We start from the raw sequence: 26,605 nt of genomic DNA, 5'->3' as shown, positions 1-26,605 counted from the left end.
TTATATTAATTTCATAACATATGCTTATATTATTTCTAGATATAATAAAATAGTTTGAACATTTAAAAAAACATTTTATTTCTTTATCTTTAGAGGGGAAGGAAAGGAGAGAGGGAGAGAAATATCAATGTATGGTTGCCTCTCGTGGGTCCCCTGCTGGGAACTGCCTGCAACTCAGGCATGTGCCCTGACTGGGAATTGAACCATGATCCTCTGGTTTGCAGGCCCACGCTCAATCCACTGAACTACACCAACCAGGGCAGTTTATACATTTTTATAGTATTTAAAATGTTCAAAAAGAAATGCCTGATGTATTAGTTGTTAAAGACAGAAAAGTGTACTTGAACAAGAATTAAATAAAAAAATTTAAAAAATTGAAAAAATAAAAATTGAAAAAAAGAACATAGTTTTTAAAAATTTAATGACAGCATATGAGTACATGAAAGAATCCAAAACAAATCTTAAAATAATATAGCAGTGAAAATTGATTAAATGCTAGAACTATTTTTATTTTAACAATAGTAAAATCACTTAAAAGCAATGTTTCAAGAACTAGCAGGTAAGAATATATAATTCTCTTCCTTTAGCCCAGTGTAATATCAACACAGTTTACTTTTCACGACAAATATACAAGTCTCCTATTTTAGGTTCTTACATACATTCTAGCAGGCTAATTTTGGACTTGTAGAAAGGCTTAATTCAATCAGATTTGGTACATTTTACCCTGGGTATTAATTGATAACTTGATAATCGGAGACTAAAGCCAGTTTTTTACTTGGCACCACTAATATTCTAACGTACTCTCTTTCTCCCAGTGCACACACATACATGCATGTGAAAATGAGAAACACTTTTGAACACGGGGAAATTGCTTGTAATGGTTCTAACAGAGCAAATTGTGCTGGTGAGTGCGGAGAAAAAGATTACCTACAATATGTTCTGCTTTTTAAGGAAGTTTCAGTTTAGTTGGAGTACAAATGTAGAATGATTAAGTAGTAGAGAAACAAGTTTCACAGGGTATTACATAAGTTATTGTCACATGACTTGTTCAGCTGGTAAGTAATACAAACGAATCAGTTAAAACAGTTTGGGAGTAAATGATATTAGCATTTTCCTTCTAAAGAATAGATAGGATCTGTATAGCAATAATAGCTGATGTGTGTAATGAATATTATGTTTAATGCTACGTGGGCTAACAGTGTCAGCTCTATTCTAAGAGTTCATATTTATTAACACTTGTAACAAACTATGAGGATAATTATTTAATTAAACTATATTCAGTTAATTCCGACTTTCAGAAGTACTAATTTCATATGGTTTAATATTACTATCTCCATTTTACAGATGAGAAAACTGAGGTACAAAATAATTTAATTACCTGCCTGAGTTTAAATAGTACATGACTGAACTGAGGATCAAACGCATAGCATCTTAGATTCATTCTTTACCACTTCACTCTATGCTTTGAGGGACAAAGCCACTGTGCTTGGGCAGAGTGAGGGTAGGATAAGGGAATCTAACTCATAGATTAAAATCTGCTATGCATGATTCTTTGCTTCTTACTGTTTTACAATATCCTTGAGAAATGGGTCAATATATCTTCTATAGTTATGCCTTCATACTCCACACATGGGAAGATATCAAAGGCATTTTAATCATTGCATATACTAAAATTGTCAGCTGCATAGTACTGTTTCCTTATAATAGCAATAATCAAGTAAGCATGTGACTAGATAGAAGATATTCCTGTCATAAACATCTGCCTTCAAATTAATGAAACAGAATAGAAATTTCATGGTCAATGTCTTTCAAACCCAACTGGAGGCCATGCTACATATGTCTTCAGGTTGGAATCCAGCCATTTCTGTGGCTGAGTAGTCCCTGTGCTTAAAATCAGGGACAGATACTGATGCACACATCAACCAAATGAGACAATCTTAAACTACATTGCTTTTTCTGGGCACGTAATGATCAGCTTCATACTTCAAATTTAGTGAAAGATTTGCAAAATAGGATAGATAGTGCAAATCCAGTTTAAAATTAAGGCCTTTTAAATTTACAAAGGGCGTAAAATCTTTTGCTCTTTTTGAAAAGTACTTGTGACATATTTAGTAGTCACAAGTCTTGGTAGTCAAGGAGCGGCTCTACGGTTTCCTAATACATAGAGTAGTGCTGGGACCAGAGGAAATGAATCCCTATTTTGACTACTTTAATATTTTTCTTTGTCATTAAACAAATCATGATGCTGTGGAAACTACACAAAATTGTCGTAAAAATATCTGGTTTCTATATTATCAGCTACTAATTTGTTATATGTTATCGAATCAGAGGTCTGTTTTCTCTAGGACCCATTTCTACTTCTGAAAAAATGGATGGGGTTAGATGATGCTAACTTTCGCAGTTGGTAATTCAATGCATGTACTTTAAATGTTTGTGTTTCAATGTTGCCATTTAAAAATATCATCAGAAGCCTTGGCTGGCGTAGCTCAGTGGATTGAGCGCGGGCCTGCGAACCAGATGATCGCGGTTCGATTCCCAGTCAGGGCACATGCCTGGGTTGCAAGCCGGTTCCTTTCAGGCTAACTACCAGCAGGGGATGCACAAAAGGCAACCATACATTGTTTCTCTCCCTCTCTCCTTCACCTCTAAAAATAAATAAATAAATAAAATCTTTAAAAAAATAAAAATATCATCAGATCAGTGGTTAAGGCAAAGTGACTTGTGGCTCTTAGAAAAAAGGCATATTACGCTTACCAGGTCCTCTGATGTTAAATGCATATGCGTTACGGTTAGGGATGTAGTCTGTCCTGCCAAGAACATTCTATCACAGTCTCGTTTCAATTCTGTAAGCTCTTATTGATTTTCCTTCATTAAGAACTAAAATAAAATATGTGCCTGGAGAGGTACATGTTAAATAATTGATATTACATTAGTCCTTAAGATTCTTAGCGTGTGAGAGTAGCATGTAGATGAATAGGTTCATGTGTGCATGTAAGTCTCTTGAAACGGGTAAATTAATACAGCTCTCAGCTTCTGTATAGATTTCACCTTCAACATCCTCATTAAACATCTTTACAGTTAGAAGAATAGTCATACTACATTATCCATAGGTAATTTTGTCTTAATATTGGGCTTATTAGTATGTAAATCAGACTTTCTGTGACCAAGTGGAAGTTTTTCAAGGACAATTGGTTGTAAAAGTAATAGGGTCTACTAACACTTCAGCAACTCCAGTATACCCAGTGTAGATGATTGCAATAGAAGGATTTTGTAATGGTGTTTCAGATTGGTGCTGTGTTCTTCTCTAAGGAATTACCTCCTCTGCTTTAAGCAATAAGCAAAGTTTCCTGAAGATATGAAAGTCAATTTGACTTTGACCAACTGCATACAGAGGGAACAGAAAAAAAAAGTAATAGAGTGGGGTAAGAGAGGATTAGTCTAAGGGTCAGAGCCTGGGATTCTCAGTGTGATTCTTCTATGATGTGCCCAAGTTTTCTCTGAGCCAGCCACCTGGTTTCTCAGAGCCTCAGTGTGTTCTCGTAGAAAATGTGATGATAATATCTGATGTTCTTTCCTGATCCATCATTCTATGAACTGATGCTTCCATGTGAAGGAAACAAATAGATCAGATAGTTGTATATTGGTGGGCTGCTTTAGGGTCATTTTCTGTGACATAGTTTTCTTCCTCTTCCTCTAGCACACCAAGGTAAGTTGAAGCTTTCCATCTGGGCATTTGGTCCAAGGTTTTTAACTGGAAATACTGCCTGCTACAAAATCACGTTTGTTGGCAGTAAGTACAATAGCTTCTGGCTCAGAGAGGGAAAGCTGTGAAAGGCAATTTGGAGAAAAAAAACAAAACTTCCTTATTTTACAGAAAATTAAATTGACCCTGAGAGATTTGATGACTTTCCACTCAGTCCCACAGTTCTTAAAAAAGGAACAAATTTCTAATGTAGGGTTTCTGATTCTGCCATTGGCATTGTTTTTCTACTACATAAGGGCATCAACAATTTTTAATGGATTTCATGAAAGAATAGTAGACCAACTTCCTTATTTAATACTTTTATTTAAAACATAGTAGTCTAATAATAATGAATTAGCCCTGGCAGTGGGGGCCAGTTGATTAGACCATTGTCCCATACACCAAACAGTTGAGGGTTTGATTTCTTGTTAGGACACATACCTAGGTTGCCAGTTCAATCTCTGGTTGGGGCAAGTATGGGAGACAACCAATTGATGTTTCTCTCTCACATCGATGTCTCTCTCCCTCTCTTTTTTCCTCTCTCTCTGAAATCAGTAAATATATCCTCAGGTGAGGATTTGAAAAATTAATTAGATTGTTGTAATTTTTGGAAAAGTACCATTGGGTTGCTGCAAGTATATTGAGGGTTTGGAAAGCCGTACTGAGCAGGATTTTGAAGTGGGGGAGTCATATTTGTGTTTGTTTTTTTTTAATTTGGAAGCATCTGTTTTCTTAATTTAATAAATGTTAAGTGATTATCTCTTGAAGTGTCCAAGTTTAAAGAAAAGACAAAAGCTTCCATTACCACTAGATTTTTCTCTCAGTTTTTCTGTTTTGCCTCATCAATCCAAAGCACTGAGGGCAGGAAAACAGGGAATGTTCTACCAGATTAAGAACTTTTAGGGAACAGCTTTAATAAAATTTGCTTACTAAATTGTGTTACTAACTGTTGCAATATTGCCATAGAGTCCCTCCGTAAGGCTTGCCAATAGTTGGCCTTAAGCTCAACAGACGTGTGTAGTGTTACACACAGATTCTCTGTGTAGAAGGTTAACTAAAGAAGTTGCTATAATATATTTCTATTGCAAGTGTGTGGCAAGATTGCAAAGGTTCTCATGTACATGGTACTTACGCATGGACTTTTCATTGGCTAACTAAAGGTTAAAATGCCCAGAAGTGACCTTCCTTACTACAAAGAAATAACCCAAACTTGGTTTTTTCTTTTTTAATAGGAAGCTGTTCTTGAAGAAGGTACAACTGCTTATAAAAACTGGCTTAAAACAGGCACAGATATTTACAGACAGTTTTGGATCTATGATGTGCTAAATCCAGATGAAGTGATACTTAACAGCAGCAATATTAAGGTTAAGCAAATGGGGCCTTACACATACAGGTGAGTCCCCACAAGGAAGAATCACTCTTCTGTGGATCCTATGGATCTGTGACAAAGACTTCCATTAATAAATGCCACTAATTTGAAATGCACTCATACTCTCTTGCCAACGGTGTACATTGAATGCACTCATAATATCTTGTCAACGGTGTACATTGAATATTTTGGAATGCACTTATACTATCTTGCCAACAGTATATACTGAATATTGAATATTTTAGTATATTTAATGGTATACATTGAATATACTAAAATCCTATATAAAAGCCTAATGTAAGGATTTGATGCTTATAAGAAATACAGATTTTAGTATAAATTGACTAGCATCAAATAACTGTCCTGCATTTAAGAAGTTACAGGTGTTTTAAACTTTTGGAATATATTCTCAACAACTATGAAATATGCATGGTCAATAGGAAAAAATCTCAGAATTTTAAAAACGGGAGTATTTTAATTTAAAAATTGTTAATTTTTAAATTGAATGGATAGGTTGTATAGGTTCTGCAAGTGTGGTCCCACAGCTAGCAGCATCAGAATCACCTGGGAATTTAGTAGAAATGCAAATTCTCAGACTCTACACCATACCAAATGGATCAAAGACTCTTGGGTTGGAAACCAGCAATAATCTTTACAAACCCCTCTGGTGACTCCTATACACACTCAAATTTGAGAACCACAGCATTATATTTATTTTACATAACTACAGTGCCGGCAAAAGAGTTCTATTTAATCTAATTTCCACATCAAATGGAGGGCTCTATTAATTCAGTATTATATGTTTTTATATATTATGTAAGTAAATATATAAATAAATTTAAATACATATGTTACATATGTAAATATGAATTATGTATTACATATTCAGTGTTATGTATTCATTATTATATATTTTTCCAGTAGTGAGACTGAATATGCTATATCTTTATCCTACATTCCTAATAGTTTAGCACACTTTCGAACAGCATCTTGGGCTATTAGAATGAAAGGGAAATAATTAGCCAGAACTTTTCATTTTGTAATTAAGTAAAACTGACACCAAGGGATGTGATGTGATTTGTTTATGTTCACACAGACCTAGAAACTGGTGACTCCTAGATTTTTGTATATATTTTCTCCTGATTAAGTTATAGACTATCTTTTTTCCCCACTATCAAAGTAAAAAATGGGAGAGAATGAAGTGCTAGATCACTAACCTTCACCAAGGATCAGGTGTGTGTTTACAGATCCGCATGGGAACACAATTAATTTCCACTGAATCACTTGGTATACAAATATATGATTTTTCCTCAAGGCTTACAATTAGTTATATAACATGATCAATTCTTAGCATAAAAATATATATCTTAATCATTTTTACAATTCATAATTTAAGCACATTCTTTGTTTTAGGCCATCCATAATTGTATAAGGTTTTCCTCTCTATGCATTATGTTTCTCAGTGGACAACTCACACCCCAAACCTAATGGAGTAAGAGAGCGGCGAGGGTGGAGCCTGTTGCGATAGCCCACAACACAGTGGGGGCCCCGCGTCGCCTGTCTGTGTGGTCATGTCCGTGACTATTTACAACTCCGCCAAAAAAACTTGGCTTTTGTTATTAGAAAGCAAAAGCTTACCTTAGAAAGTATTTTTATTTCTTCATGGGCTTATAGTTTTATGTTACTATCAAAAGCCTACAAAAATGTTATAGCTATGATGTGTCCCTTTGAAAATCTAGAATCCACATGTGAACTAACAGCTAGCTGTGGGACCACACTTGCAGAACCTATACAATCTATCCATTCAATTTAAAAATTAACAATTTTTAAATTAAAATACTAGTGTTTAAAAATCATAACCTGATTAATTGAATACATGTGAGGAAAGAGAATAATTGTTAGAATTTGAAAAGTTATGTTTTCTGTTTATGTTTTTACATGTTTGTGGGGAGGTTCTTTTTTTTTACCTTACAGATTTTACTCGTAATATGGGGAAACAGTCACGATATTGAATCTAGTGTTGGTCCCGCTCCGATAGCCGACAAGTATTGTATTATTCCTAGAGGCTTTAACCTCTGTCTGTAAAGGACAAAATGGGGAGGGTGGGGTTCGAGATACTGTATTCATTTGTAGAGGCTGTGATGGGATGGTTGAAGAAGGGAAGATGGATTTGCAATTAACGTTTATAAACAATAATCTTCTAATTATGTAACAATGTTACAGGGATTTCTGGTGTTGGGGTCATCCGGTCTCCATGTCACCAAAATTGAGTCACTGGTGTCTGTTAGGATGCCGCACACCATGGGAAAACCACGTTTCAGAAAAAGTTAATAGCTTGAGGACCTTCCATCTGTTCACATGACCCTACCTCCTCCTGAATTATGCTCAGAATCCAGTGTAAATTAGACGTGTAGAAGGGTATTCTTTCTCATGCAGAATCACAGGCTCATTTAGATGATGGCTCCTTAAAGTGACTTTCATGAAACTTTGTTGACAAACATGACATAGGTCAAAGCATACAATTTTCTGGATTGAAACCTTAATTACATATATTCCAATCTACACCATTTCTATAATCTCTATGAATATTTAGTAGTTCCTTCAGGGTAGTCACAGATCAAACTTTCATTTATTTATTTATTTCTTTATTTAAGTTACTTTGTTTGGGCAGGAATACAAGAAAAGCACTTTCAGGCAAAATACAACAGGAATTTCTTCCTTTGACCTTCTTAGCCAATGCTTTCCAAAACCTGTATACATTGTAATTTTTAAACAACAAAAAAAATGATTGATTATGTTCTTGTTTTAAAAGCACGTTCTTATAACAAGCCTCAGTTTAAAGGATTTTCTCTCAGTGAGCGCCATCTACTGGTATAATGTTATAAGTACAATGCAAGTAAGCTCTAGCATTTAGGTCAAAATATTTTAGCTAATACAGATACATATATGTTCCTGAAGATTGTAGTATTTCAAGTCTAAATGTTAATAATATGTAATATAATTTTAAAAAACAGTTACATAAGAAGAAAATAGTAATTGTCTAGTAATAAACTGTCCTAGGTGCTGTTTTAGATTTTTATATTTCTTGTTTGTCTTCAGAACCTAAATAAGAATAAATAATAAAGTTTTGATGAAATTATATCCAAAATAAAATATTTCTAGATGATTGGCAGTTCTATTTTTTAAAGCTTTTTATTTATTTTTAGAGAGTGGGGAGAAAGGGAGAGAAGGAGAGAAACATCAATGTGTGGTTGCCTGTCACACACCCCCTACTGGGGACCTGGCCCACAAGCCAGGCATGTGCCCTGACTGGGAATTGAACCAGTGACCCTTTGGTTCACAGGCTGGCAGGCACTCAACCCAGTGAGGCACACCAGGCAGGGGCAGTTCTCTTTTGAAAGAATGAAGCCCATTAATTAATTTATTTATTCATTCAAAAATATTTGATAAGAACTTATCATGCACCAGGCATTGTGCTGAGGTCACAATACACTCATAATTCATACCCTACAGAAATTTACATTTTTATTATACCTAAGCAAAGAGTATTGTTTTTTACATTTTACTTCCTTTTTTTTCAGTCTTTACCTTAGTTATCTACTCACCTTACATCATACACATTCAGTGATAGTGCAATGAATGATGTATATATTATTTCATCTCAGTGATCATCTTGTAACTTAAAATTTTTTTCTCCATAATATTCACTCTTCAACACACTTATAAAATGTAGTTGGTACTCTGAAGCCTAGAGATGTTAGAGCCAAGAGCTTAGAACTAATCAGCATTTAATATACGGGAAGGGGAGGGAAACTGGTCTGAGCAAGGAAGTTATCCTTCCTCTCACTTTATAGTTCAACCAAATTCAATCATGTGAATTTCTAAAAATACACCATGTTTTTCTTACCTTCTATGTTCCACTTTCTAACCTATTTCACCGACCTGAATTTCTCTTTGTAATCCAGACCTCTTACATGGAATTGCTACAAAATGTATCTTGACCCTTATCTGTACCATGCCCATGCCAAGCCTGGATCGGTCCCTGTTCTGTGTTTTACCATGGACTCTGTGTAAACTTCTGTATTTCCTCATATTATTTCTCCCTGCTGGGCAAATTTAAGACCCCCTTTTCTAATTTGCTAGAGACTCAGCATTGACATCTTTACCATTCGAACCTAATTGTTTAGCATTATTTCTGACATAGCCTACATACTAAAAAAATGTTGCACTAATGAATAGCATTTGAGAACTTATGTTCACTTAAAACAGCAATTTTGAATTTTATTTACTTTTGTATTTCAGAGTTCGCTATCTAGCCAAGGAAAACGTAACCCATGACTTTGAGAGGAACACGGTCTCTTTTGTGCAGCCCAATGGTGCCATCTTTGAACCGTCACTGTCATTTGGATCAGAGAATGACACTTACACTGTTCTCAACTTGGCTGTAGCTGTGAGTAGACAAACAGAATTACTTCTTTTGAATTACTCTAAAATTATTATTAGAACTGTCAATAGATACTATTTATTGTATTCCTAGGTTGCTATATAAATTAAATTTTGGTCATTAGAAAAGATGAAATAATCAACTGAATCAACCACTGAAAGTGTAACATTAAAAAAATGGGGCTTTGAATGTCTTCTCCTTGTGGTTGAAACTGCACTCAAATGTGTTCATCCAGGGATTAGACAAATTCTACTTTAAGTTCTGGCAAGATTTGAGAGTAATTTTGGAGATACAGTTTTTAAAATTTTATTAAACTTAATTGTAGTGTTTAATCTATTTATTTGTTAAGTATTTAATACTACAAATATGGTGTCTCACATAGTGTTTTTTTGTAGGCTATACCCTATGTCTATCCAAATGCGTTTGTTCAATCGATACTGAATTCACTTATCAAAAGGTCAAAGTCAAGTATGTTTCAAAGGAGAACTGTGAAAGAAATATTGTGGGGCTATGAGGACCCATTCTTGAAAATTGTGCCGAACCCTGTTCCTGTTACAGTTGGTGTATTCGTTCCTGTGAGTACCAAATATGAATGCTGATATTATTGTACTTTAATTGGATAAAAATAATGGCATTTGAAATTCATAATACTATAATTTAGTGTGCTAACCCTGCTTATTATCTTGGAATATATATTCTGATTCATAAAAAGTCTTTATCTCACATGGCTTCAGTTTTCTAAATTCAGAAAATTTAGTTATCTATTAAATTTGATAATTAAATTGAAAATTAAGAAGCTAAGATTTAATTAGACTTTCCTTGTTTGATAATATGAAATTTGTCTAAAATTGGACTATAAGCTAGTGAGTCTTTGAGCACTATTTTCAGCTTTAATTTACCTTCTCAAAAAAAGTCAAGTTTAATACCATATTTTTATTGTGTTAAATGTATTCATTCTATTGTTTCTTCTTTTCTACACCTGTTATAAATTGTTTAAATGTGAATTTAAAAGCCTAAATTTGCACACACTAGATTGATAAAATGTCCTATTTTATGGAGTTTCTTAATAAGAACTTCTGGTGGCATATAAATGTCATGAAATGGCAGTTTGTACATTAAGGAAAACATGACTTTAATGATAGACTTAGCTACAGCTTCATGTTTTGAACTAGGATAAGCTGACCCTTGAGTTGGAATTTTGAATAGGATTTGGCATTCTATGTGATATCCGTTCTATTTCTCAGTTCACTGCTGTTATTTTACTTCCACATAGTGTCCATGTTTACAATATTACCTACCAATTAAAATTAAGTATCATTGTAGACAGCCTTAAGGGATCAGAGACCCAGTTATTATTTTTAACTCAACTATTCATAATTCTTTCCTGGGGTAATTCTGTTTTTAATTTTGTATACCTAATTTTTGGTAACTACTTATTCGAGATCATAGCATTCAGAATTCCCCCTAGAAATCCATCATTGTTCTCAAAGGTTTTGTTCAATGCTCTCTCACCTCAATAAAATGGTAGTAATCAAAATTGTCTGGCTGGCTTAATTATGACAAAGAGCACCAGGGTCTGAGTTATATAAACTTCTGATTGATTTCTCCCTTTATCTCAGCATCTAGTATGTATTTCTAGGCATATTTTATGTTCTCTCTTTTTAACATGTTAAAGACCAATAATTTTAAAACTTCATTGCATATATGTTTTAAATCATATAAAATAATCATGAATAACCAGTCTTTGAAAAACGCAAAAGTGAGTTAATTAGATATTTTATAACTTGGAGAGTATGGGTTGTTTGAAAGGTATTTCTTCCTCGTCTTTTCAGTACAATGACACTGCAGATGGAGTTTATACAGTTTTCAGTGGGAAAGATAATGTAAGCAAAGTTGCCATAATTGACACTTACAAAGGTAAAAAGTAAGTATCCAGGTTAAGTGTGTGTTTGTGTGTGTGTGTTGCTAGGTACTCTAAGGCAGGAGAGGTGTTCACTTCACTGGGAAGGCACAGCACACTCACCCACGAAACAGACCTGCCTGGATCTCAGCCCGAAGACTCCTGTTCTGCCAGGCGTTAACCCTAGAGTGACCAGCTAGTTGCACACTAGGGCACAGGTTCTCTTAACGAGAACTCCAAAGGGACTACTTCCATTTCGGTTGCACAACCAGCCTTATGGAGCACCTGACCAAGTAGATAACCACAAAACAAAAAGGGAGAAAATCAATACCTCAACTGATCATCTAGTAGGTATAAAATATTTTTACTGGGTCTTTTAAACTTTGTTACTCAGCGTATCAAGTAAAAACTGTTCATTTCATTGTCATGACCTAATGTGTCCATAAAGATAAAAGCTTAATGCATCCACGCAACTTTCCCCTTCAAACATTTCTTGAAATAAGTTCTTATTTGGTAAGTTAGTTTTTAAAATGCTTATCAATTCAAATGTAAAAATTAGCATTTCAAGTAGTCTTCAAATTTACATATCGAACTTGAAAATAGAGAGCATGTCTCCGTTAAAATAGTAATGCAATGGGACATGTTCATATAGCCATGATTGTCTTTCTTTCCATTGGTCCTGCCTGTGCAGCTGAAATAAGAGTTATTTATCACTCGTGTAAAATAAGAAGAGCCCTAATAAATATCAGGGAAGAGAGGCTTTTCTCCTCCTCAAAGTTAATAAATATGCTTTTAATCACTTATTTCCTGAAAAAATATTCAAATTTGAAAGCAATGAAATATTTTTATTAATATTAAATAACCATTTCCTCACACCTGAGTCCCTACATAAAAATTTACTACAATAGTTACATAGTCACTAGTGTAGTACTTTTTCTTCTAAAGAGTCCATAGTCGCATATTTTTATAGAAAAGTCTAGTAGAGCAAAACAAACACTTCTCGATGTTCATTTCAGGGGAAACCATATCACTGTTTATATATTAAGGAACACGAACATTTTCTCCATTTCAATATTATAGCAAGATTTTGAGGGCAGTTGCTAAGAGTTCCTTTTTTGTTTTTTATTTTTTTTAATTTTATTGTTGTTCAAGCACATTTGTCTGCATTTTCCCCCACCACTCTTCCCGCAGCCATCCCTGCCTCCCTACCCTGATTCCACCTTGCCTTGGTTTTGTCCGTGTGTCCTTTACAGTTGTTTCTGAAATCTCTTCCCCACTTCCCCCATTCCCCCCTCTCACCTCCCCTCTGGTTACTAAGTGCTTCTAATTGGAGTAAGAACTTCCCATCAGTTCAAGATGATGATAAGGTTTGTTTAACTGGTCACAGCAACACTGAGCATGATTGACAGCTTATTCTGTTTTTAAAAAGAAGCATCAACTTGCACTGATATCTCACTGGCTCATATGTTAGGAATAAGAAAACAAAACAAAACATTTTTCCATCACCAAAGGTAGCTGAGGATACAGAGAAACTATTACTACTATGTTTTTTATTGCATATATATACATATATGCACACACACATTTATATACACACATATATATAGCTTTCAATATTGTCTAAACAGCTCAGTATAAATTAATAAACTCTGTCCTACCTTAATGCCAGCTCATGCCAGAGTTAAAAGGAGGCAAATATATAAATTGATTATCTACATGTTTCTTATCTCTGTTGATCAACCATCTGTTTCTCTTTCTTTCCTCCTACCCATTCCCTTCTTCTCTCTCATACAGAGATTACATCAGTTACCACTTAATATTTTCCTCCTATTCAGTTTGAACACTCAATGTAATACCAAATAATTTATTTCTACTAATGGGAAAAAATCCCTTAAGTAGAGATCTGAATTTCTGGTCAGCATTTCTCCATTTTCTTTTTTTAGAACTGTGTCTATTTCGGATTATTTCTATTTAAGCAATTTTTTTATTTTATAATCTGGCTACTTAATGGTACCAGGCACTTAATCTATTTCAAGGAGATAAAAACCTCAAAGAAAATTTGGACTGAAGGAGTTAGAACATTTCTTTTTTTTTTTTTTCAATGTATGGTTGCCTTTCGTGCGTCCCCTGCTGGGAGTTGGCCTGCAGGGAACCAGCCTGCAACCCAGGCATGTGCCCTGACTGGGAATCGAACCGCCATTCTCTGGTTCGCAGGCCCACGCTCAATCCACTGAGCTACACCAGCCAGGGCTCATTTCTTAAACTAAGCGTTTGTCGCACCTAAACTTTATCTTAGCAGAAGTATTGCATCATAATAGATGAAGTAACATGAGAAAATGCTCTTGAAATGAGAATGTTTGTTTCTTTCTTTCTTTTTATTCATAAGGACTCTCGATTATTGGCCAAGTTATTGTGACATGGTTAATGGTACAGGTAAGAGCATTTCTTTTGTAATAACCACAATGAACCCACATTCTTCTCCCACAAATTCACCACCAATACCCACAGGATTCTGAAGATTAGATTATGTGTTTACCTGTCTTTATAACCCCAGAACATACTTCAGACTTGCTATTCTTATATAGGTTAAGTAAATATCTGTTTAATGTGATAGAATTTCTAAAGACTAACCCTCAAGGATAAACCTTAATTGAATTACTAGGGACATATTTGCTTTGTAGAAACTGTACTTAATGAGCTTCCTCTCTGGCAATAGAAGTAAGGTGTTAAAAAAAAAACTTAGACAACTGGTTATGTTCACATCTTTTATAAATACTGTATAGGTAATAACTGAATTTAAAAATATAAAAATACCAAAATAATTACAGAAGATAAATCATAATTCCAAGTGAGGTTTCAAGCTGAGATAAAAGCAATGAAGTTGCAAGACAGAGCTATCTATTTTGAATAAGGTGGTCATTCTGAGAGAAAAAACAAAAACATAAAACAAGGTTAGATGTCTATGAGCCATGACAAATGTGTGAAAAGATGGACATTCTGAATTAGAATTGGGAAAAAGACAGTACTATGAACTTATAGTGTGGTTAGACATGGCTGAGTGTACTCCTTGAAGAAAAGCAAAGTACACAAATGCCTATTAATTTAAGAATTAAGATTTTAAAGAGCAACGGGGATTGAATACCATGAGTAATTAAAGTCAGAGGTAAGCTTTTCACAACTAAGAAGTGGAGGCAGAAGAATGATGTTTACAAAGCTGGTGAGTCAATACCCTGTGGAAAAACAATATAATAAAGACGAACATTAAATACAAAGTTATGCCAAAAATAGGGACTAAAAAAGGAAATGCAAGGGATACTAACATATTGTTGACTTGGGCAATTTTATTTAATGTTGTTATCACTTCCCTACAGAAAAACAGGGGGAAAAACACTTAGGTTTGCTTTGTAAAGCTTTGAGACATGGAAGTGAATGAAAGAAAGGAAGAAATTTCTAAGTAAAGCATTTCTGCAGATAAATTGTAAAGTGTGCCAATACTACTAGTTCTATATCTGCATGAGTATAATGCTCCAGTCTTAGTGCAGAGTGAAATACGCCGTGCTGATCCTAAATGCTAAAGGATCCTTTTTGGCTTTAGGAAAAACAAATGTCATTAAACACTTCTGTCCAAAGCTAAGAAGTAGAGAAGTTTTAAAAGAGGAGCTAGAGAAATCATTAGTGACAATAGGAGAAATAAATGAGCAAATGGCATGGAATTAAAGTATCCAAGAAGAAAACAGAAGTAAAACAAACCAGGAGTGGAGGTAAATCGGAGAGTGCAGGGTACTCTCATGTGACACCTGGGAGATAGACTCTTGGTAAATGGCACTAGGGAAAAAGAGAGAAATGAGACAGAAATTCCAATGTGTTTTCATCATAATTTAAAAGTGCTTCCTCTACCTTCTTCAGTAAGTTTGAAGAGATATAAAATAAGAATAATGATATACATTTAAATGTTTTTTAAAGCCCTTTAATATCAGCTGTCTTTGGCAGTCATGGCCCATGGTACTATTAGGATATCATCTTCAGTGATATTTCAGATAGATTTTTAAAGCTTTTCAATGCATTATTTTTCTTTCATGGTTGAGGTGTTAGGAAGGCAGTTGTGGACAATGCCTATTCAGGGACCTATCTGAGGAGTTTAAGCTAATCTTTAATATCCAATTTTCTGAATGTGAGGATCAAGTTCACTGTGATCTTGTTATATTTTACTTATCTCAAGCATATAAACGAAAGGCAATGACGTCATAAGGTTGGAGACTTAGCAGAAAAAGAACCTGAATTTCATAATTGAAGGACAGAACTTATCATTTTAAATAAAAACATTCAGTGGTAGCTCACCTTGGTGATATTTACTTAAGGAGGCAACAGAGGGATTATTTCTTGATTTCGTCGTATACCCAGTGTGTACAATAGAGCATCAGCACAGCAGAAATTCAGTAAACTCAAAAACGTCCTTTCTAACTTAATGGATATATTTCCAAACCATTTACAAAAATTCTGTGTAACGAGAGAACTTTAAAACATGATTTTAAAAAAATTAGCCCGTAGAGCAGATGAATGAATTACTATAAAATGCATAATGCAAACCAGAAAGGAATTCTAAATCAATCGCATGGTAACAATGGTGCGACTCTACTGCATGTTTAAATGACAATATTTGGATATATTGGGTTAAATAAAACATACTTGCTTCTTTTTATTTTTTAAAAATGTGGCTACTAGAGAGTTTTAAAAATTACAAATAACATTTGCATTATTATTTAGTTGTTCATGCTGGAGTAGAGATATCTAGTATTTTCTGGGACACACATTACATCTAATCCCTTGCCACTGGATTAATTTTTAAATAGATGCAGCCTCATTTCCTCCTTTTGTTGAGAAGACTCGGGTTCTACAATTCTTTTCCTCTGATATTTGCAGGTAAGACCAAGACACTGATATATTTCTGTCAGAGCTTTTTTACTCCAGGTAACAAAATACAGAAGAAACTCATACTTAGTAATACTATTTGAGAAAAATGAGGTGCACTTAGTAAAACTTTTCTTGATTTATTAAGAATAAATACAATATGGAAATAATAATGTGTTTATTAATAGCATAAACAAATAAAATACAATAAAAATTAAAGGATGCAGTAGGGTATTTTGCATAATATAAATCATTCTTTTATTATTTCTAAGCCAGAGCTCTTTCTTTCTTTTACTAAACTAGTGTTATGTTTAATCACAGTCAAATCTAGCCTTCCATGCCCAGTATTTCTAAAAATGTCCAAAGAATTCAATGTCACTCACAGAACTATGTTGATTAGTGTGCTCTACCTCTACTACAGTGTCTTTTCAAACTGACGGGGCCTAGTAGATACCACACAATATTGGAGCCGAAAGCAATATGCTTGAATCCTAGCTCTGTTCCCAAAGTCTGTGTGGTTGTGAGCAAATATTTACAACCTCTGAACTTTTTCCTTATCTGTAAAATTGAAGAGAGCAGTATTTCTTCATATTGAGTTATATGGAGATTGGAAAACTATTTATTGAGATCCAGCACATTACCTGGGTTATGGTGGACACCTGGTATGTGATGGACTATAGGATACAATATATCAAGTACTGACATGCACACTCTACTACAAGCAAGTGCCCTTTCTCTCCATGAAGGTTTTGAAAGACATTTTATTTTTTTTTAAAGAATCTATTGATAGAGAGAGGGGAAGGGAGGGAGAAAGAGAAAAAGAGAAATATCAATATGCAGTTGCCTTTCTCAGGCCCCCAACTGGGGACCTGCCTGCAACCCAGGTCTGTGATCTGACTGGGAATCGAACCAGTGACTCTTTGGTTAGCAGGCTGACATTCAATCTACTGAGCCACACCAGACAGGGCCTCAGACATTTTATTTTTATTTCACTGCACACAGAAAAAAATGATTTGAGGCAGTCATATAGATAAGTATAGGTAAGTATTTAATCTATAAAGAAAATAAATTATGAGAAATGGCTTTAGTATCAATACACCATGGTACTTCACAAGCAAAAATTATTCTTAGAAGCTTTTGAAAATAAAGGTAAAAATAGCCCATACTAAGATATTGGGTTCTGGTATGCCTTAAAAATTCATAAGAACTTTTTTTAAAAGAATTAAATAAGGAACTCTAATGAGTGTATTGGATTTTTCTAAGTTAAAGCAAAAATATAAATCTAAAAATAAGAAAAAGTGAATCTCCAGAATGTAGTTCAGTTCCCTGGAATGAAGCTCTGTCTTCTCTGTGTTTAGGTCCGTCTATGCTGTCTTCACAGCCGAACATGATCTGAAAGGAATTCCTGTGTTTAGATTTGGTCTTCCATCCAAGGCCTTTGCATCTCCAGTTCACAATCCAGATAACCATTGTTTCTGCCTAAACAAAGAGACCACAAATAATTGTACATATTCTGGTTTGTTAGACATTAGCAAATGCAAACAAGGTGAGTAAATGTTCTCAATACTGCAGTGTGTGGAATAATTTACAGCATTCTTTAAAATACTACCTTTACCCAGGGTCCCTTTCCACCAAAAATTTAAGGTGAGAATGCAATAAGAACAGAAAGTAAGGGTGATGGTACGAAATTTCTATTTTGATTTTGTGTTGTGTTTGAGGTTCCGATTGCATTTCAGTGCTGCAAAAATTATTAGATAAAACCATACTAATATGTCCATGTTCTATTTTAGAAATGGCTGCTTAGGCTCTTTTATATTTTTTAAATTAAGTTATTTATGTATGTATTGGTGTATTATTTATTTGCTCTTTTTTTGGAATTGTATGAGTTCCTTGTAGATCTTGGATTTTTAGATTCTATATACTTATTAGGTATCTGGTCTGCAAATATTTTCTCCCCATTCTACATTATTTTTTGATGGTTTCCTTTGCTATATAGAATACTTGTGCTTTTAAGATTTAGAGTAAAAGAAAAATAATTCCCAAAATACTCTGAGCATCCCAATGTATGCATCTTCCATTATTCTTTTCTTGAAAACAGTAAATAATAATAAATATATATTTTAGTATGTTTCTGAGACAAAAGTTGACTTACACATAATTTGGGATCTATCTTGTTTTACTCACCTTCTTCATGTTGGAGAAGTATGAATAAAGAAAGAAAAACCTCTTAAATTAATTAATTCTCAATCCATAGAAATATTACTGCCCACAACATGAACATATATGGTTGAAACTGTTCATCAGCTAAACTTGACATATTAAAATTAACACTTAAGGAACAAACAACTGACTGGTTAATAGGATGATTCAGAATTTTATATTTTACTTTTGTACAATAGTAGTCAGATGTTATAAGTCTTCACCCTCATCCCCCGAAATTTGTGTTCAAACACAATTACGCATTTTTTAAATTTAAGAAGTTGTATTTTTCAAGGACTCTTTTATGAATGGTATGTGAAATGAGGAAAGTGATTTATCTCTAATTATTTTTAAAACTCGTTTTCAGGAAGACCCGTGATCATCTCACTTCCTCATTTCCTACATGCAAGTCCTGAAATTTCAGAAAATATTGTTGGTCTCAACCCTGTTGAAGAAGAACACAGCACATACTTAGATGTTGAACCTGTAAGCAAATATACCATTGATCTGCCTTCTTTAATATTGTTTTTTTTTAAGATTTTATGTATTTATCTTTAGAGGGGAAAGGAAGGAGAGAAGGAGAGAAACATCAATACATGGCTGCCCCCACCCCGCCCCGCCGTGAGTCCCCCGCTGGGAACCGGCGGCAACCCAGGCATGTGCCCTGACTAGGAATTGAACCGTGATCATGTGGTTCACAGGCCCGTTCTCAATCCACTGAGCCACACCAGCCAGGGCTTTAATATTGTTTTTAAAAATATAGTTAAAGAAAAAAATAAATTATCTCCTTGTCAATCACATTTATTGAATCACAATCTTGATTAGTACTTTTATTTCAGTGAAAAATACATTGATATGTTATAAAGCAATAGAAAAAAATCAAAGAAATTTACCATACTTTGCTGTGTATAATGCATACTTTTTTGCCTGAAGTTTTGAGGGAAACATAAGGATGCACATTACACACGGGTAGTACTAGTACATGGGTGCACATTATACATAGCAAAATATGGCAAAAAAATTTACTTTTTTAAAATAAAGAATTTTTTAAGCACTTTTAATGGTTAATAGGTTAGGAGTATCCCTCATAGGAATAATTCTAATTGGCTTAAAACAGTTTGTTATAAATTGTTAGTTTATGCTTATTTTATTTATTTATTTTTAAGATTTTATTTATTTATCTTTAGAAGGGAAGGAGAGAGGGAGAGAAACATCAATGTATGGTTGCCTTTTGTGCATCCCCTGCTGGTAGTTAGCCTGCAAGGAACCAGCCTGCAACCCAGGCATGTGCCCTGACTGGGAATCGAACCGCGATCGTCTGGTTCACAGGCCCGCGATCAATCCACTGAGCTACGCCAGCCAGGGCCTATGCTTATTTTATAGTTAACTACAAGTATTGCTTATGTGAAGAGACAATATAGTATGTGGATCAAAGGAGACTTTATGGGTATGTGTATGAATTTGGGGCAAGAATTATTATACTTAGTATCAAAATACAAAAAATCCTATGAGCACATGGTTTTAATTTTTAAATTGCTTCTGTATTTCCATTTTTAAAAATTAAATGAAAGGCCAGAATTTTAATAGTAATATTTTATTTTAAATAATGACAATATTATTAAACTGATGATGCACAGACTCACACTGAGTATGTATTTGACTATGCATAGTTTAGGAACGACATAAACTGAATAAGCTTTTATGTTTCAGAACTAATATTGTTGTTGATTCTCCAAAACCATTTCTGGTAAATATCACAAATCTAACTAAAACCTTGAAATTAGGCTAGGCAAAGGAGTTCTATGTGTATGTACTTGTATGTGCACATCTGTGTGCACGTGTGTGCAGGTGCCTACCTGTATGCATATGCAGCTGATGGGATTATAGATAGTTATATAGGAAATATTTAGTATGTCCAACTAAGTATTTAATACATTGTACAAGTCTCAAGAAAACAGTTTCACCTTAAGTTCTATATAGCAATAGAAATACATTTTGGATATTATAAAAAGATATTTTTAAATTACGTTAATAATTTTAGTTTGTTCTTTCTTTAGATAACTGGATTCACTTTACAATTTGCAAAACGGCTGCAGATCAACTTATTGGTCAAGCCAGCAAAAAAAATTGAGTAAGTCTCTTGACCAAGGTTATCCGTATTTGATGCTTAGTGTTTTCTTGTAAAAATATGAGTGAATCTATGAAAGTAAATGGAAATAATAAATCCAACTTCTCTTTCGCTTGAATGTCATTAAATAATAATTATTAAATGCTTATAACTTTCATTTGTAATTTAGAAGTATATATGGGATTCACTGAAATAATATTTATGTATACTTTAGAATGTTTTGAAGTATTTGGTGGCACCTCTCATTTTGCTAGCTTTCCAAATATTTCTATGACAATAGTTTCTAGAATACACACTTCCAATAACTCACAATAACAAATTGTGAGTACAATTTGTTTAAAGGGAAAATACATGCTTAGAAAAAGTGAATCTAATTTTAAATCTGTGTTATAAAGGTTTTTAGAAAGAAAGATGTCTGAGAAACAGCCTTATTAAAGTTTACAAGACTCATTACAGGGAACAAAAATCAAGGAACTTAAGTTGCAAGAACAACTAATTTCTGAATATTTTTACAATGATAATTACTAAAATTTCTGTTATATATATATAATAACATTTTTATTTTTTATGTATGTTACAGGGCTTTAAAGCGTCTGAATAGGAACTATGTAGTGCCTATTCTTTGGCTTAATGAGGTTGGTATTTTTGATCTATGAGTCATTAAAGATAGTAAACCTTGTTGTATGTAAACATGCTTTTAATTTTTCAAAATTGAATATACAGGGTGAGGCAGAAAGGTTTACAGTTGTGAGTACCTGAAACAGAGAGTTTATTCTCATGTTATTGTTTATTAATTATTGTATTATTTTTCATACAAACCAGCTATAAACCTACTTTTGCCCCATGCTGTATATGTATAGTATTTGAAGTTGTATGCTTTCATTGGCTATATAGATGAGTTTATATATTATTAATTATAGCTATTTGAGAGAATCAACCCACACAAAAGTACCAAATTTGTGTTCGTTTTCAGTTTACTTTTAGAAAGATGAAGCACTTTTTTATCATTTTATTTTCAAAATACACCTATTAAGCATTTTTTTCCTTTTTGTGGTACTTGTGTTAGGAGTCATTTAATTCATCTAATTACAAACAATTCAATACTTACTGAATATTATAGTTAATAAAAGCTAACCAAGCTTAAAGAAACCAGGTTAGAGCAGGTTTAGGTTTCTCTCCTATTGCCTTCGCGATTATTTTTAGTGTAAACAAATGAAATTGATTAGCCATAGAATTATGAAATATATTATGTAAGTCTTTAGAGGGAATGAAATAGTAGACCCTTGTCATTTTTCTCTGTCACTAGGAAATATCCTTTGTAAAATTGTGAAGGATTTCATTAAGACAGTTCTAAAGACCAGTGGAGACCAGTATATTGTGGAGTGCCAGAGAACACATCTAAAAGGAGGAGATTATATTTCACTCCGTATTTTACCTTGGCACGTATTGCCTTCTTTAACAAGTGAAGGGGATTTCAGTGGCTTGTCTTGTAGATACAGATGACTAACACCTATATGAGTGCTTGGAGAAAAGAGTGATACATAAGAAGATTTTAAGTATTTTGCTCCACTGATCTACACAAATAATGCTAATTATTAACTTGATTACAGACTGGTACCATTGGTGATGAGAAGGCAGCGATGTTCAGAAGCAAAGTGACTGGAAAAATAAAACTCCTCAATGCGGTAGAAATTGCCTTACTCAGTGTTGGTATGCTGATGTTTGTTGCTTTCATGATTTCGTACTGTGCATACAGATCAAAGAATGCAAAATAAGTAAGTATATACTAAATATATATATGTATATTGCTTCAGTACCATTATTTTATTTGTTACTTGTTTCCATTTTATCAAATAGGGGTTATAAATGAGGTTGTAACTCTTTCTGGACATGTCAGAAGCTGTCTGGACAATTATCATTTTAAAATATGTCTTTGAAGTTTTGAGGTGCTTATTATAAATGAAGATATAAATGAAGACTAAATGAGTAAATAATACCTATGAATATCAAGCAGATCACTATATTACATCTTTATTCTGAGAGGAAAGGGATAAAAATAAAATTGTCACCTTTGAAAAGTTACAACATACATAGTTTTGTTCAAAATACTGATTTCATTTATTGATAATTTCTAGTTAATTATTTTAAAAATCAAAAATAATTTAACATGTTGATAAGAAAAGCTCTTATAAAATTGAAAATGGTAGATATTGGGGAGATTAAAATCTACAAGGGAAAAAAGACAATTAAGCTAGAAATTAATAAGGAACTAAAAACTCAATAATAAATGATAGAGATAAAATATGCCATTGTGAGTAAACACGGACATAAAATGAAATTCAAAATGAAGATGACCATAATATAAATACAGGATTGCTACATATAGACAGGCTGGTCATGCACTGTCCAAAACCAAGGTGTGTACCCTGGATGTTTAATATGGAAGCCAGTGGACCAGTTAAAATTCATGAGCTAAAATTTTAATATTACAGCACAAGGAAATAGAAGAAAATAGTGTTCAGCACAGTAAAACTAAATTACTCAGAGTATAAGAGGAAAAATCATGTAAATGTGGACAGTGTTTGAGTTGAGTAGAGGTAGTTCAGGCCTCTGTTTTAGATATTAGGGTCCATGTCACCTTGTACGTAAACAGGAATGAATGTCTGATCCTATCTTCCCTAAGTGGAAGCCTTTTTAAAAATAATTATAGGTGCCATTGATATGTCCTGCGGGGGAGAATTTTTCACTTCACCCATAGTGTTCACCAGCCCTCCCTTCCCAGGCACATTAAAAATGAGATAAAAGCAATACACTTGTTTAAAAACCACAACTCAAAACAAATCTTCTTCCTTTACTTTCAATCAGACTGATGGTGCTAAGCTGTCTTACATAGAGATTCTGGAGCTGCTGCTAACTATGGAACTTTTCCTATGTGCCAAGATTATGCCAAATATGTTACACATACTATCACATCTGATACCTTATACAATTTCATGAGTTTCCAATAGCCAGGGATTCATCAGCACCCATTCTGTCTTCTGCAGAAACTCTAGAAAACTGCAAACTTAACACTGCAGAATTGTCCATTTTCAAATTGTGCATCAGTCAAATTGATGATTTTTGTAAAGTAGAATTTTCAGACCAGCATTTTTCTTTCTTTCTTTCTTTCTTTTTCTTGGTGAGATTCAGTGCTTGTGTCTAGGAAAATAACACCTCTAAGACCATTAGCTCAGCAATAAATTTTATGATTAAACAGAGTATTCATATAACCATTTATGTAATAGATAAAATAACCCACTGAAAACTAAACAATTTTTTAAAAACTGGGGCGGAGGGGGGGGGGCGGTGTGCAGGGCTGGGAATATAAGACAGAAAACTATACTTGAACAATAATTAAATAAAAATTTAAAAATAAAAATATGTTCTAGTGGTAAAGCATGTTTTCAAAAGAGAGCATAGTAATTACAATTTTTAGTAACTATTCTTTATTAACATTTTATGATAAATTTTGTTACTGCTTAATGAGCCCTAAATGTCAGACTCCTTGGATTCCCACATGCCTTATTTTTTCCTTTAGAAGTAGAGAGAAATGTTTTCTTTGAAGATGACTTGATTCACTAGATTTAGAAGACTCACAGGAGATGTGTATTTTCTTTAACAAGATTCCGTTTCAAATATTGTAAAATTTTGCCTTTGGGAAGATTTGTAAGCAATCGGAAAAACGGGAGATAGAGATACAACATAAAATAAAAGATTGGATGGTGAAACTGAAGAGTAATGTTATTCAATGGATCACAAAGAGAATAAGCAAACAGTTATTTCAAAAGTAAGAGTATATACGCCTCTCAAGGGAAAGTGGTCTTAAGGGAGAACCAAGAGCAGAAATGCTTGTCTGGAGCACATTAACTAGTTAGCACTCCTTGTCTGGCTACACGTAGTAGGTCTTGAGAGTTGAGAAGCTCATCCTTCTTGAATGGGAACATGTATTGTCTTATCTTTGGAGTCTACCAGAGAACTTTTCTCTGCAGCTTGATGAATTGGGCTTAATAACAGAAAGTGTGGTTTCTTGGCGATGTGAAATTTGAGTATTACCTGTTTTTCCCCCCAGTGCTTTCTGATAAACAGTAACATTTCTTCTACTTTCTAGACAGCAAATAAGCCTTTGCATCTATGTACCAGCAACATCAGGACCTTTGTTAACACTGACCTACAAAATGAAGATTTAATGTGCTTTATTTTTACAAAACCAAACCTAATCTTATAGTTGAAGACATGGTGGCACTATTCGTTTTTGCAATAAGCCGCACTGCATTTCTGAAGGATTAAAATGTCATTAAAGTCCACAATATGAGCAAGAAACCAGCACATTTTACAGTGTATCGTGGACAGTACAGTCGGATTGATTTCAGTGTCTATGGACCAGGATCAAGTGTAAACCAATTATTTTTATCTGGTACCAACTCACTAATTGGTTCCCTGGAGACAAATTCAGCAAAGGAGTGGACATTCTAAACAAATTCTGGATCCTGAACTCTTATCTTCTTCAAGGGAAAACACTGTCCCTCTCGGGTGACGTCCTGTTCAGGTGCAGCAGACCCCAGGACCTGCTAGTACATTGCATCTCATGAGCATCCATTATTTTTGAAAGACATTTAAAAATGGAAAATAAATTATTAGCTTCTGAGTCATTTATTATACATTACTTAAGTTTCTTTCTCTGTGAAATTCTTTGTACAGCAGACAGCAAGCATTATAATTATGTTCTTACTTTATAACAACATGGGCTTCTATTTTGTCACTGATTATGCAAATACAAGTCATTTTTTTTTTGCAATTTTGGCTCTGCATAATAAGGACTTTGTCATTTTCCACATTCTGCAGCTCTTCTGGAACTCTGAGTAGACTTTGATCTTTTTACAACCTATACTTCACAACTGCAGAGTGCTGTGTAGTATTAAAAGATGTAAATGAGAATAAAGGAATTATTGCATGAAACACGACAAAGAAGAGACTGCATTAATAGTTATTTGTTGTAACTTTTTTTTGCCTTTATAGTCACCTCAGAAACACTGATTTCAACCATTAAAAGATGTTCTTCCATAAACTCCTACACTTTGCCTAGTTCCTGTTGTGCCACAAAACATTTACCCGGATTTTATGTCGGAAGTATTTTCTTTGAATCCATACTTCTTTATGAATCCACATTTCCTTCTGCAATATTCTTTCTAATTCAATATTGACATCTTGCCCTAGGCTATTTTAGTCAACTGAAGGAAAAGCAAAAAGATATTTGGTTTCATACTTTATAGCAGCGTGACTTTAGTCCTAGACTGTGAACATCTTCCTTGTTTGTCAGACATTAAGTAATCCTACTTTCTTTAGCAGGAGTTTACTTATTGCAGAGTACCAGTTCTCCTGAAAATATCCTCATAGAAAAAAAAGATGGCTCATGTTCTGTCTTGTGTTTTACACACAGAGGTTTATAGACACTGGTTTGTTTGCATACTAAAATTAAGAATTACTTGTTTTCTCATGTTAGCTTACAGGGTGACAATAAAACCCCAACGAAGATACCTCCAATTCAGATGGATGTTTTGGAAACTGAAAGGTACTCAAAGCATACTGACTTATATCTCCCCGTTTAATTGGGAGTGGAAAAACATATCCCCCTAAGACAGTGATGTTTTCATGTCAAGCTATGTTTAACCACCACCAGGCTATAATTGTTGCTTATAACAAGTTTGAAAATCTATAGCATGGGCGAAGGGCTTAACATAAGTTAGAGAACCTACAGCACCTGCAAATACATCATGCTTACTGTTGGTGACAAGTGCATGAAGAAAGAGAACAAAGCTTTTGGATTTTAGCAGAAAAAATAACTAAAGTGAGTATCATTTCAGGAAGAAAACAGTTTT

The 26,605-nt window shown here is 33.9% G+C and overlaps 1 protein-coding gene across 4 annotated transcripts in view; it reads left to right on the top strand.

Annotated features, from left to right (window-relative positions):
* CD36 (CD36 molecule (CD36 blood group)) overlaps window positions 1-25,800 on the top strand; it is an 81,542-nt gene extending 55,742 nt beyond the window's left edge. For all 4 annotated transcript variants that reach the window (XM_037066165.1, XM_037066164.1, XM_037066163.1 and 1 more), the window contains 12 exons: window positions 4,975-5,135; window positions 9,414-9,561; window positions 9,951-10,130; window positions 11,388-11,479; window positions 13,842-13,888; window positions 16,306-16,375; window positions 17,722-17,909; window positions 18,930-19,048; window positions 20,620-20,693; window positions 21,271-21,325; window positions 22,301-22,465; window positions 24,838-25,800. In XM_037066165.1, the coding sequence (XP_036922060.1) occupies window positions 4,975-5,135; window positions 9,414-9,561; window positions 9,951-10,130; window positions 11,388-11,479; window positions 13,842-13,888; window positions 16,306-16,375; window positions 17,722-17,909; window positions 18,930-19,048; window positions 20,620-20,693; window positions 21,271-21,325; window positions 22,301-22,465 (1,299 nt within the window). In that variant the 3' untranslated portion in view covers window positions 24,838-25,800. The remainder of the gene's footprint in view (window positions 1-4,974; window positions 5,136-9,413; window positions 9,562-9,950; window positions 10,131-11,387; window positions 11,480-13,841; window positions 13,889-16,305; window positions 16,376-17,721; window positions 17,910-18,929; window positions 19,049-20,619; window positions 20,694-21,270; window positions 21,326-22,300; window positions 22,466-24,837) is intronic.
* Window positions 25,801-26,605: the final 805 nt, after the last annotated feature.

This window comes from Sturnira hondurensis, unplaced genomic scaffold (assembly GCF_014824575.4).
Source record: "Sturnira hondurensis isolate 20B ecotype Veracruz unplaced genomic scaffold, ASM1482457v3 Scaffold0016462, whole genome shotgun sequence".
Lineage (NCBI taxonomy): Eukaryota > Metazoa > Chordata > Mammalia > Chiroptera > Phyllostomidae > Sturnira > Sturnira hondurensis.
This window is presented reverse-complemented; position numbering and strand designations above follow the sequence as displayed.